The 13395-nt window shown below is 40.7% G+C and overlaps 1 protein-coding gene across 1 annotated transcript in view; it reads right to left on the bottom strand.

Moving 5' to 3' along the window:
- PTPN22 (protein tyrosine phosphatase non-receptor type 22) overlaps positions 1–13395 on the bottom strand; it is a 172035-nt gene that overhangs the window by 63696 nt on the left and 94944 nt on the right. The window contains exons 5-7 of the mRNA XM_089681073.1: positions 12855–12893; positions 5162–5233; positions 5006–5065 (exon numbers count right to left, since the gene is read on the bottom strand). Of these exons, the coding sequence (XP_089537199.1) occupies positions 5006–5065; positions 5162–5233; positions 12855–12893 (171 nt within the window). The remainder of the gene's footprint in view (positions 1–5005; positions 5066–5161; positions 5234–12854; positions 12894–13395) is intronic.

Here is a 13395-nt window from a genome sequence, read left to right on the forward strand (position 1 = left end):
AACCCTCACCTTATGTAACAACCCATTCAGTTTAAAATAGAAATGAAAGGCAAAATATTAGTGCATACATATAAAAACATTATAGATACCTCTTTTTTTGTTTGTTTTTATTTTTTATAAATACCACATACCCTCTGTTCTCAGATGCACAAGGAGCTCAGAGAGCTTGGGGGGGGGGGAGAGAAACAGCAGCACACTATTCTTCCCAGTGAATGGCTGTGCAGGGGGGACATGTCAGCAGTAATATCATTACTGGAGGAGAGCGGGATGAATTCCTAGCACAGCCAGAAAACTGACCGGTGTGGATGTACTTTCATTCCTAGTGTAGTCACTTTTTAATAGGACGGCACAGAGGCAGACAGAAACACCAGGGATTTTGCACAAAGGAAGCAATACAACTGTTTTTTGTTTATACATATAAGTACATGGTACAGCAGGCACATATCAAGAATATGAAATGTTGGGGTAACATATCCTTTAAGGCACTGCCCTCTTTGGATTTCATATCACTTAAAGTGTTACTAAACCCACAACAGGTTTTTTTCTTTCTTGGGAGAATGCATGTGATCAGCACAGGGCCAATCAGCACTGTCCAGACAGAGGTCAAGGGTTTTGCATACTCCTAAAGCAAAAAGAAAACTCCTCCTACAAGCTTTAGCAAGTGCTTGGCTGAACACTGACAGAAGCCACAAGACTGCTTTAACTTCTGATGAGAAAAGGTATTTAGCAGTTTATATTTACTAAAATATTAGCATTTCCATGTTCTGTGTACTGTGGGAGACCAGATTTAGTGAATGCAGGGTCCTGGGTTTAGTAACACTTTACAAATTAGACCTATTTGCAAGTTTTCTATGATTATCATTGCTAAATAAGTACAACAGTATCTATTGTTATCACATCTGTATTGCAAAATGTTTTCCTGATGGTGTACCCATTTTTTTTTTTTTTCATTTTATTTTTATTTAACCGTTATATTAAATTGAATCCTAGACTTCCAGTCAAGTGCTTAGCTTAACTCCCACTCTATGGGCATTCAGGTCATCTCTTTGCCTTGTTTGACTGTCGTGGCTGCATAATAATCTTTTCTGCAAAAAAAAGAAATGGCCTCTCTCTGTATATCATGCTTCTGCCTCTTTTCCATGGGTAAAATTAGAGTTGTTGTAAAGTCTAAATCATTTAATAAAAAAAAAAATTAAAAAAAAACCACTCCGCTAACTATTCATCTCTTTCCCGGGCCCTAAACATTTACCATTTTATTTTAATTTACCTAGCTCCTCTCACTGATCCAGTGATGTCATGTCTGCAGAACATCTCCTCCACTCCCTGGTCTCACAGGACAGGAGGCAAGGACAGCAGCAGTCATAGGTTGTCAAATCCTTTGATAAAGAAGTGAAGGGCATGGACGAGCCACGCTGTGTCTCTCTATGGACACACACAGCTCAGCTTTGGAGCACTTGCACCCAGTTGCCCCCTTAGCAGCCGGGTTGCTGAGGGGGCACTCACAAGAAGGGGTGGTCTGCAAAAGAGGAGGTAAGCAACTGTGCAGAGAACAGGTGGGTATAGCATATTTTTTATTTTAAGCGAAAAAATAACCTTTACTATGACTTTAAGGGTAGCCTCCCTAGCGGTCTGATTATGTCAGTATTTCTGTGCTCAAAGCGGTACATTTTTTTGCATGGAAATATGTCATTTTTATATTGTAGGCCTGTCATTTTTAGGAATAACACACTGAAATCTGTCCGAACAAGAGTCTAGTAAACATCCCGGGTATGATAAAATTTGAAACCCGAAATCATAAATGATAATTTAATAAATAATCATAAAAAATAATAATATAATAATAATACATTTAATTCAATAATATAATCAAACCAAAAATACTGAAATTTGAAAAATAGCGCCAAGTTCACACATCACTGAGCAAAGTCACAAAATCATTTTCAGTGTCTGACGAATTTCCCCACGAATCATTATCACTCAATTCTGCAAGTGGTTCTAATTCACTTTCGCTGTTCTCTAGCTGGTCTAAAATCAATTTTGACCTAAAGGGACACATTTTGGACGCCATGGACGTTTCTCAGTTTCCAGGCAGAAAGAACAGTAAAAATGCAGGCAGGGCACAGGACAAAGCAGTAGGGACAAAATGTATGTGAAATGGTTTGATACAGTAATGTTTTACTATGTGATTTTAGTGTATTTAGTGAATGTCACTTTTTGACATTTTTAAATTTCCTGCCAGTTACGTCCCCCTTATGTCCCAACGTCGCAGGGAACGGAACCCAGAAGACAGATGCCGGCATGGGCCGGAGGAGATGGCCGAGGACACTGCAGGGGGGACATCGCGGGAGCGCAGGACAAGGTAAGTGCAGAAGGGTTCCCGGAGCAACGCTGCAGGGTATTCCCAAGTGTAGCTCAGGGTTACCGCTTGTGGTGCTGAAACTTTACCCCGAGCTACACTCGGGAATACCTCCAGGGAGGTTAACTTGTAATATTCCCAAGATTCCTGATCACCACAAACACCCAAAACCCTGCTGGCTTTAAATAATATTCTGTTTATTGCTCCACAGTTTCACTTCCCCCTGCATGCCCCACAGCCAGTACTTTTGAATTTTTAGTTTTTTTACTTGCCTTTATGGTCATCTTTAGGCTTGTCATATGATGCCACAGGGTCCTTTTCACCTCTCCTCCAGTGCAAGGCACTTCTCATTGATGCAGGATGGTGTTCAGAAGTGATGATGTCAGCACCATTCCCTGCATCTTTATACTGTAAATGCAGAGTGTCATGGTACAGCTGTAGTAGGGGGTGAGCCCATGACAGCCTTCACTCACAGAAAGACTGGGGACACCTAGTAGTGGAAAGGAGGTACTGTGGGAGACAGCACCGAATAAAAGGGTTTTCTTTTTTTTTCTAACTATGACTAGGCGATTCATTTAAAAAGAGTTCTAGCTTAGGCTACAGTTGACTTTAAAATGTAGGTACACCTTAAAGTTCTTATTTTGCTTTATGCCTTTTGTCTGTTTAGTATATAATTGGAAGTGTAGTATTATATCTGTCCAATATGTGCAAACAAACTACCTTGGAATCCTACTAGAAGTTTGTGTTCTCTGCCTGTTCTGAGCTCTATAAAAGTTAACATTGTTTCCAGCTATCTGTCTGAACTACAGAACACCTCCTCTATATGTTTGGAGATTAGGAGAGAGGAAGTTTTCTGTAGTCCTGACATACTTCCTATTCTAGGGTGACAGAATTGCTGCTACTTAAATATAGTACAGAGAGTGAGCATCATCACCCTAGGACAGGAAGTATGCTACTGCCAGGATCACAGGTTTAGTCCTCATGCACACGGGACGTTTTTACAGCGACTGTTTTTGGCTTTTCTACAGCCAGTAAACTCCCCAGCATGTTATCCTATGTGTCCATCCCAGGGGCGGACTGCCCATTTGGAAACTTGGGCACTGCCCGAGGGCCCGAGGTCAGTAGGGGGCCCCATGAGATGCCCCTGGTACCCTTTTCATAGGCTTTTTTGAGTTTGGGCAAGGACACAGGGGCCCCATGATCCCCTATTGCCCGGGGGCCCCATGAGTTGTCAGTCTGCCCCGTTTCATGCACAAATAAGGTTTAATCAGCTTTTTTTTTTTGGCTGGAAAAAAACCCCAGAACTAGTGGGTTTCTAGAGTTTTTTTAGCTGTAAAAACGCACTAACACTGGTAAATGTGGCAAGACACAGCAAACCGGCATTTTTGTGCATTTTTTTAGGCAAAATTGTATTTATTTATTTTTATGTGTTAAAAAAACGCCAAAAACTTGTGTTTTTGACATGACTTTATACAGCTAACGCTACTGGTGTTTTTAAAATGCCCAATGTGCATGAGGACTTAAATTTAAGGAAAAAAGCTTGAAAACATAAAACTAATGCAGCTATCACATCTAAGAAGCTGTAAGTAAACTGCAAAATATTTTGTTTTTAGGTTTAGAGACACTTTGAGAGTCTACTGATACAGGTAAATAAATAGATTAGCAGATCAAATGATAAAGGACTAAACAGTCAGAAGCGAGTCCATATATACCCAAGGCAACATGTTTCAGAGCTTCCACATCTGCTCAAACACCTTATATCTGAAATCTCAGAACCCTTTACAAATATCCCACAGTGATCCTTAAAGGATAAGTTCACCTTTTGGACAAAAATAATAAATGCACATTTTTTTGCAGGTAAAAAAAAAATGTGCATTTATTATTTTTGTCTACAGGAGCCTGGAAAGCATTGCACCAGTAATCAGTAGATCGCTGATGCCATGCAGTTCTTTTGCAGACCTGTCAGAATATCTGCTTGCCATATGGGATGCACAGTCAAGCAGATATCCTGACAGGAAGTTTCAATGAACTAGCACAGTGCTCCACAGAGCCATGATAGTTCATTGAAAACTACAAGCTGACAGCCGCTAAGGCTGTCGGGACTTGTAGTCACTCATTCACAGAACTCTGTGAATGAGTGACACAGCCATGTGGGCGGAGCCTCGTACAGCCGCGATGTTTTCAAATCTGACAGAGTACGGGGAAACTTCTCCCTGAATTATCTGTCAGAGGGAGGGGGCGGCGGGGGCAGCTGAGACTATGGAAACATGTTACATGTTCAACCCTAAAAACGGGTGCTACATGTAACATGTTCCAAAGGTGAACATATCCTTTAAAATTGCCTATAGCCTATACTAAGGGAAGATATTATGTTACTTTTGATGGGAAAACACAGAGCTACATTTCAACACAACTGTAGCCTTTACATAAAATGTCTTCTTTTTCTCAACGCATAAAAATGTACGAAAACTGGCCCAAAGGAAAAAGGGAGCCAATCAAATTTCTTACATGATTTAAATATTAAACTTGAATGGTTGCTTTCATAAACAGATCCACCTTTGTTCTAGTTTATTAGTGCTATTTCATATGAATCCATTCTAATAAATACAGTACGTGGTATAAAAAAGATATAAGAAAAACTGAACTTACACTTCCATAGGTTACTATGAGGGTCCTGATAGCATAGTCCTTCTTTTTCTCTTCATTACTCTAGAAGAAGAGATCTCAGTATGTCATGTGGATAAGACAAATAAGGAAATGCATTGTCATTATACTGTATAATAGAATGATTCTCACGATACTCACACATGTGATGGAGAATGGACCACACTGTAAGACTTCACATCCTGCCTCAACCCAATAGCGCTCACATTTTTTCTAGACCCAAAACAACACAGTTTAAGACAATCAAATGACAATGCTCCACAGTATGTTAAATATAAAGCTAGTGTTTTAAAAAAAAGGTAAACTCTACAACTTGTCATCATGGTGTAGGAGAAGCTTATATTTAATTCCAATTTTACACAACATTCTTAATTTGATGTTTACCATTTGAATTGTGTGTCAACGTTTGAACCCTTCTGTGACCAGAGATGATTGAACTCTAAGTGCCCAGGTCAAATTTACCAGTGTTGGTGTGCATTCATAAATTTGACTAACTAACTAACTTCTTGAATATTTCACTAACTGATCTTATTGATCCATATGGGTGAGATAAATTGTTTTACTTCCACTTACTTTTCATTGTTTAATGCATGGCCTTAATTATGTATGCACTAAAGAGCTTTTTCTTTTTTTCAGAGAGTTTATTTGTCCAAACTATACCATGAACTTTCTCTTTTGGGATTGCATTGTAATACAGTTCCTCTTTACACATTATTGAGGTGTAATATGGAGGAGACAATTAAAGCACAGTTCCACTAAAAATGCTGACTTTTAATAAATACAAAAACAGCTGGAACTCCACTTTAAGCACTTGTGGAGGTTATGCACTCTCTAATATCTTACATCTTATCAGAATTTACTGACTGACCACCTTCATTAAAGTGTTACTAAACCCAGGACCCTGCATCCACTATATCTGGTCTCCTACAGTACACAGAACATGGAATTATTTTAGTAAATTTAAACTAAATACCTTTTCTCATCAGCAGTTAGAGCAGTCTTGTGATTTCTATCAGTGTCCAGCCAAGCACTGGTTAAATCTTGTAGGAGTTTTCTTTCTGCTCTAGGATGATGCAAAACCCCTGACCTCTGTCTGGACAGTGCTGATTGGCCCTGTGCTGATCACATGCACTCTCCCAAGAAAAAAAAAACCTCTCTAGCAATACACACTAAAATGAGCATGTGCATGTGGCTACGGGTTCAGTCTGTCTTATCAGGTGGACATCTGAACAAGAGGAGGGGCAGAGAAAACAGAATCAAATAGCCTTTTTACACATTGCAGAGGATTAACCCCTTAGGTTCCACAGTGAGTATAACAAGCATGCTTTACTGCATATACAGACTGATTTTACTGTTGTGGGTTTAGTAACACTTTAAGAAAGCTAAGTTAGAGAAAACTCATCTCCCCTAGAGACTTTTCTACCTCTGGAGTGTCACAATATGAGATGTAGGCTCTGTCCTTGGTATGGCAGTTTTCCCTGAGAGTAAACTCTAAAGGTAGCTGGTGTTTCACCAGGTACCCCTTTACAAACGTTTTGGACAAGCTGTAGGCCATCTCCAGTTCACTCAACAGGTACTCACAGATCCAGAAGAGGTTAGGTGCCAAGTAACTAGGAACTGGGATGTGAGAGGTCAGAGGCACTGGGTAGCTGGGAGCTGCGGAGCAGATGATGCAGCAGAGGTTCATACTGTAGATATGGTAGAGACTACCGGTGCAGGAATGGTGCAGCAAAAGTTCAGAATGAGTATGCTGAAGAACAGAGTCTGCGAATGCTATAGGGGTTCATTGAAAGCTACAGGTACATCGGATATGCAGCTCAGATGGATGCAGCAGAGTCTGGAGGTGTGGGGATGTATATATATATATATATATATATATATATATATATTTATATTATCTCCCAGAAGTGAGTACCCCTCACATTTTTGTAATTATATTATATTCTATCGGTTCATGCAACAGCACTGAAGAAATGACACTTTGCTACAATGTAAAGTAGTAACTGTACAGCTTGTATAACAGTGTAAACTTGCTGTCCCCTCAAAATAACTCAACACACAGCCATTAATGTCTAAACTGCTGGCAACAAAAGTGATTGCACCCCTAAGTGAAAATGTCCAAATTGGGCCCAATTAGCCATTTTCCCTTCCTGGTGTCATGTGACTCTTTAGTGTTACAAGGTCTCAGGTGTGAATGGGGAGAAGGTGTGTTAAATTTGGTGTTATCACTCTCACTCTCTCATACTGGTCACTGGAAGTTCAACGGGCACTTCATGGCAAAGAACTCTCTGAGGATGTGAAAAAAAGAATTGTTGCTCTACATAATGATGGCCTAGGCTATAAGAAGATTGCCAAGACCCTGAAACTGAGCTGCAGCACAGTGTCCAAGACCATACAGCGGTTTAACAAGACAGGTTCCACTCAGAACAGGCCTCGCCATGGTCGACGAAAGAAGTTGAGTGCACATGCTCAGTGTCATATCCAGAGGTTGTCTTTTGGAAATAGATGTATGAGTGCTGCCAGCATTGCTGCAGAGGTTGAAGGGGTGGGGGGTCAGTCTGTCAGTGCTCAGGCCATATGCCGCACACTGCATCAAATTGGTCTGCACGGCTGTCATCCCAGAAGGAAGCTTCTTTTAAAGATGATGCACAAGGAAGCTCGCAAACAGTTTGCTGAAGACAAGCAGACTAAGGACATGGATTACTGGAACCATGTCCTTTGGTCTGATAAGACCAAGATAAACTTATTTGGTTCAGATGGTGTCAAGCGTGAGTGGCGGCAACCAGGTGAGGAGTACAAAGACAAGTGTGTCTAGCCTACAGTCAAGCAAGGTGGTGGTAGTGTCATGGTCTGGGGCTGCATGAGTGCTGCCATCACTGGGGAGCTACAGTTCATTGAGGGAACCATGAATGCCAACATGTACTGTGACATACTGAAGCAGAGCATGATCCCCTCCCTTCGGAGACTGGGCCGCAGGGCAGTATTTCAACATTATAACGACCCCAAACACACCTGAAAGATGACCACTACCTTGCTAAAGAAGTTGAGGATAAAGGTGATGGACTGGCCAAACATGTCTCCAGACCTAAACCCTAATGAGCATCTGTGGGGCATCCTCAAATAGAAGGTGGAGGAGCGCAAGGTCTCTAAAATCCACCAGCTCTGTGATATCGTCATGGAGGAGTGGAAGAGGACTCCAGTGGCAAACTGTGAAGGTTTTGTGAACTCCATGCCCAAGAGGGTTAAGGCAGTGCTGGAAAATAATGGTGGCCACACAAAATATTGACACTTTAGGCCCACTTTGGACATTTTCACTTAGGGGTGTACTCACTTTTGTTGCCAGCAGTTTAGACATTAATGGCTGTGTGTTGAGTTATTTTGAGGGGACAGAAAATGTACACTGTTATACAAGCTGTACACTCACTACTTTACATTGTAGCAAAGTGTCATTTCTTCAGTGTTGTGACATGAAATGAGATACTGTGTATATATATATATATATATATATATATACAGTGCTCAGCATAAATGAGTACACCCCAAGAGATTTGAAACCTTTACTTTACTTTCTGTATCAACATTTTCTATGGGACACTATACTACAGAATACTCCCACAAATGTGGGCCATTGATTTCAAACAAGATTTGTTAATTTTCACACACGAATGTATTTTTCCTAACAAATTCATTCAAGACCATGTTGCAAAAATGAATACACCCCAATGAAAGTCTTAGGAGCAAAGCTAAATTTTAGACAGCAAAATCCTAATTAAAAAGAATTAAACTACAGGTGATTCTAATTATTCATTAAATAGATGTCCAGTGGATTATAAAAGGGTGTTACTTAACAAAGAAAACCCCTTCCCATTTCATTCTGTCAGCAATGGCACCATATGGAAGAGAAATGTCACAAGGCCTAAGAAAGAAAATAATTTCTTTACGCAAGAAAGGTGCAGGCTACAAGAAGATCAGCAAAGCTTTACTTATTAGTCAGAATACTGTAGCAAAAGTGATACAAAAATTTAACAAAGATGGAACTGCAACCATCTCACAGAGATGTCCAGGCTGTCCACGGAGGATAACACCTCGACAGGAGAGTGATGAGAAGGGTTGAATAAAATCACCATGCAAGTTCACTTCAGTTAGTTAAAGAAGTAGAAAGCCAAACTGGGGTGATTGTTTGTTTCCCGTGACACAATAAGGCGTACACTGCAGAGGAATGGCATGCATGGGTGTCATCCACAAAGGAAGCCTCTCCTAAAGCCCATGCACAAAAATGCCACCTAGAATTTGCCAGGGCCCATGCTGAAAAAGAAAAATACTGGAACTATGTGCTCTGGAGTCATGAGACCAAGATAAACATTTTTGGAACTGATGGCTTCAAAACTGTATGACGTCACAAAACTGAGGAGTACATAGATATGGGCAGCACAGTGGCTGAATGGATAGCACTTCCACCTGGCAGTACTAGGGTCGTTGGTTCAAATCCCAACCATGCACCACTTGCCAGGAGTTTGCATGTTCTCCCTGTGCCTGCGTGGGTTTCCTCTGTGTACTCCGGTTTCCTCCCACACTCCAAAGACATGCTAGTAGGTTAATTGGCTCCTGTCTAAATTGGCCCTAGTATTTATATGTATGAATGTAAGTTAGGGCCCTTGGAATGTATGCTGCTTGAGGGTTAGGGACTGATGTGAATGTACAATATATATGTAAAGTGGTGCTATATAAGTACCTGCAATAAATGCATGGTGGCTACAGTAAAACATGGTGGCGGCAGTGTCCTTCTGTGTGGCTGCATGAGTGCTGCTGGTGTCGGGGAGCTGCATTTCATTGATGGTGTTATGAATTCACAGATGTACTGCTCTATATTGAAAGAGAAGATGCTACCATCACTCCATTCCCTTGGTCATCGCGCACTTTTCCAACATGACAATGATCCAAACCACACATCTAAGGCCACTGTTGCATTTCTGAAGAAGAACAGTGTGAAAGTGATTCAGTGGCCTAGTATGTCTCCTGATCTGAACCCAATCAAACACCTATGGGGAATTCTGAAGAGACAAGATGAGCATCACTTTCCATCCAGCATCAAGGCTCTTAAAGAAGTCATTCTTGAAGAATGGAAAAAGGTAGATGTTGCAGTATATTGTACTATATAATACTAGATGTAATAGTTTTTGTTGTAAGTAAAACTAAGTAAATCTGAAGAATTTGTAATCTAAGTTTTAATATTAACCTTACTTTCATGTAATGTGCTAAACAAAGGTTCTATAAATCTCAGTTTTGTCAAAATTTTGGAAATTGTTCTTGAGATACTGATTAAAATCTTACTTTTCAAAAGGAGTGTACTCATTTATGCTGAGCACTGTATATATATAAAATTATTTTTAGTTGGAATTTAGGCCTGACTGTAGTAATTGTGGTGATGTCCAACTGGTTATACATGTTACAAGCCAGTTGGTAAATCAACTAAGAATTGTACAGATATCTGTGTGGGCTCACCAAAAATCCAGCGCAGCTATAAGATTTGAGTGACGTAGATTAATACGTTGGGTGGAGAAGTTAGGACCCAAGCAGATTTTAAAGCTACGGTAAATACAGATGTTTCAGTTTGATTTTATAATCTCCTTTAGGTTTAGCAATAATTATAGGATCTGGCAAGCTGAAGATAAATTGTTGAGGTAGGCCTTGCAGTATGTTGATGTTATTAAGTCTAAGGAAGATTGCATACAGACTCTAGAATCAAGCTGTAATTGACCCGCTCATCCTAACACAAGATAAAAAATTTACAATACCTAACCATAGTAGAATATGCAGTCAGATTGTAATATGTGTGGTCTATCAATATCATACATTCTTATGAAACTCTACATTCACAGCTCGAGACACAAAAGAGAGAGGCACTATTTGTAATGAGTGAAATGAGGTGCAGCATTACAGAGATATGAGGCAAAGCATGTAAAGGAGGTATGAGGCACTCTGTGTTATAGAGGAAATGATCAGTATGAAAATCGAATGGTAGGTGTATTGTAACACTGAGAGACAGAAAAGCAACAAAATGTTCAAAAGAAATGCATGTCTAACAAATGATGCACTGATTTGCATGTTCATGAGGGAAATAGGTATTTGATCCCCTATTATTCAGCAGGATTTCTGGCTACCAGGTGTCTTTCATACCGATAACAAGCTGAGATTAGAAGCAGTCTCGTAAAGGTGTGCTGCTAATCTCATTTTGTTACTTGTATAAAAGACACCTGTCCACAGGAGCAATCAAACAATCAGAATCCAAACTCTCCTCCATGGCAAAGACCAAAGAGCTGTCCAAGGATGTCAGGGACAAGATTGTAGACCTACACAAGGCTGGACTGGGCTACCAAACTATCGCCAAGCAGCTTGGGGAGAAGTTGACAACAGTTGGTGCAATCATTCGCAAATGGAAGAAACACAAAACAACTGTCAGTCTCCCTAGGTTTGGTGCACCATGCAAGATCTCACCTCATGGAGTGTCAATGATCATGAGAACAGTGAGGAATCATCCCAGAACTACACGTGATGATCTTGTCAATGATCTCCAGGCAGCTGGGACCAGTCACCAAGAAAACAATTGATATGCCAACAAGAATTGAAATCCTGCAGTGCCCTCAAGGTCCCTCTGCTCAAAAAAGCACATGTCCAGGCCTGTCTGAAGTTTTCCACTGAACATCTGAATGATGCAGAGGAGGACTGGTTGAAAGTGTTGTGGTCAGATGAGACCAAAATAGAGCTCTTTGGCATCAACTCATTCGCAGTGTTCTGAGGAGGAGGAATGCTGCCTATGACCCCAAGAACCCCATCCCAACTGTCAAACATGGTGGTGGAACATTCTGCTTTGGGGGAATTTTTCTGCTAAGGGGACAGGACAACTGCACCGCATCAAAGGGACAATGGACGGGGCAATGTACTGTCAAATCTTGGGTGAAAACCTTCTTCCCTCAGCCAGGGCATTGAAAATGGGTCGTGGATGGGTGTATGACAATGACCCAAAACACACGGCCAAGGCAACAAAGGAGTGGCTCAAGAAGAAGCACATCAAGGTCCTGGAGTGGCCTAACCAGTCTCCAGACCTTAATCCGATTGAAAATTTGTGGAGGGAGCAGAAAATTTGAGTTGACGAATGTCAGTCATGAACCCTTAATGACTTGGAGAGAATCTGCCAAGAGGAGTTGGCCAAAATCCCTCCTGAGATGTGTGCAAACCTGGTGGCCAACTACAGGAAACATCTGACCTCTGTGATTGCCAACAAGGGATTTGCCACCAAGTACTAAGTCATGTTTTGTGAAGGGAATCAAATAGTTATTTCCCTCATGAACATGTAAATCAGTGCATAATTTGTTAGACATGCATTTCTTTTGAATTTTTTGCTGCTATTCTGTCTCTCAGTGTTACAATACACCTACCATTCGATTTTTAGACTGATCATTTCTTTGTGCGTGGGCAAACATTCAAAATCAGCAAGAGATCAAATACTTATTTCCTTCACTGTATGTGGCACTGTAATACAGAGATAGACGTGTTCCATGACATGAAACACTATATGTAACTCAGAGATATGAGGCACTTATCAGTCTCTACCCCACTTTTCTTGTCATAAATGTGAAAACACAGGACCAGTTAACCTATTATAAAGCTGGAAAGAAAGTGGAACAACAAATACTCCATGCAGACTGTGCCTTGCGAAATTGGAACCCAGTGCAGCCAAGCAGGAGTTTTAACACTGCAGCACATTGCAACATACAGATAAAAAAATAAAGAAAATACCAATTTCTGTCTGCAATGTTCAAAGAAATATACTCACCTTTCCCATTTCAAACTCCATACAGGCCATTACAATAATCTGCATGGGAAAGATGATATAAAACACAGTTTCAGGATCAGGAATATTCTGCAGCATCAATGTTAGGCTACATCCATATGGGCAGCCAGGGGCAGTAAAAACAACTGATCATGTTTTTAGTGTCCCCAAAACACCTATCTACAAGCGGACATGGTGCCACTCAGGAGGAGTACACATTGCCACAATGCTTTGCATGATGGTGCAAAGATTTTAAAGCTACATGCCGGTATTCACAGGTAGTACTGCCTATCAAACTCTCCCCTGTAAATGAAAGGGGCCACACTTTTCTCACAGCCGTAGCAGGGTCCCGCAATGCAAAACTGCAATTTGGAAATGAAAAAAAAACTTGCATCAGGAAGCAGCAGCATCACCTCCAGGATGACTGAAAACCTCCTTTCACTGTCCTTTAAAAAGCAGTCCACCTTCACTAATGTGAAAGAGGTCTTAAGGTTTAGAGTCCATGGACAACACAGCTTGCTTTTAGGTGTGTTTTACTTGCATT

Source organism: Staurois parvus, unplaced genomic scaffold (genome assembly GCF_062004578.1).
Source record: "Staurois parvus isolate SC_StPar_1 unplaced genomic scaffold, SC_StPar_1.0 ptg000258l, whole genome shotgun sequence".
NCBI lineage: Eukaryota > Metazoa > Chordata > Amphibia > Anura > Ranidae > Staurois > Staurois parvus.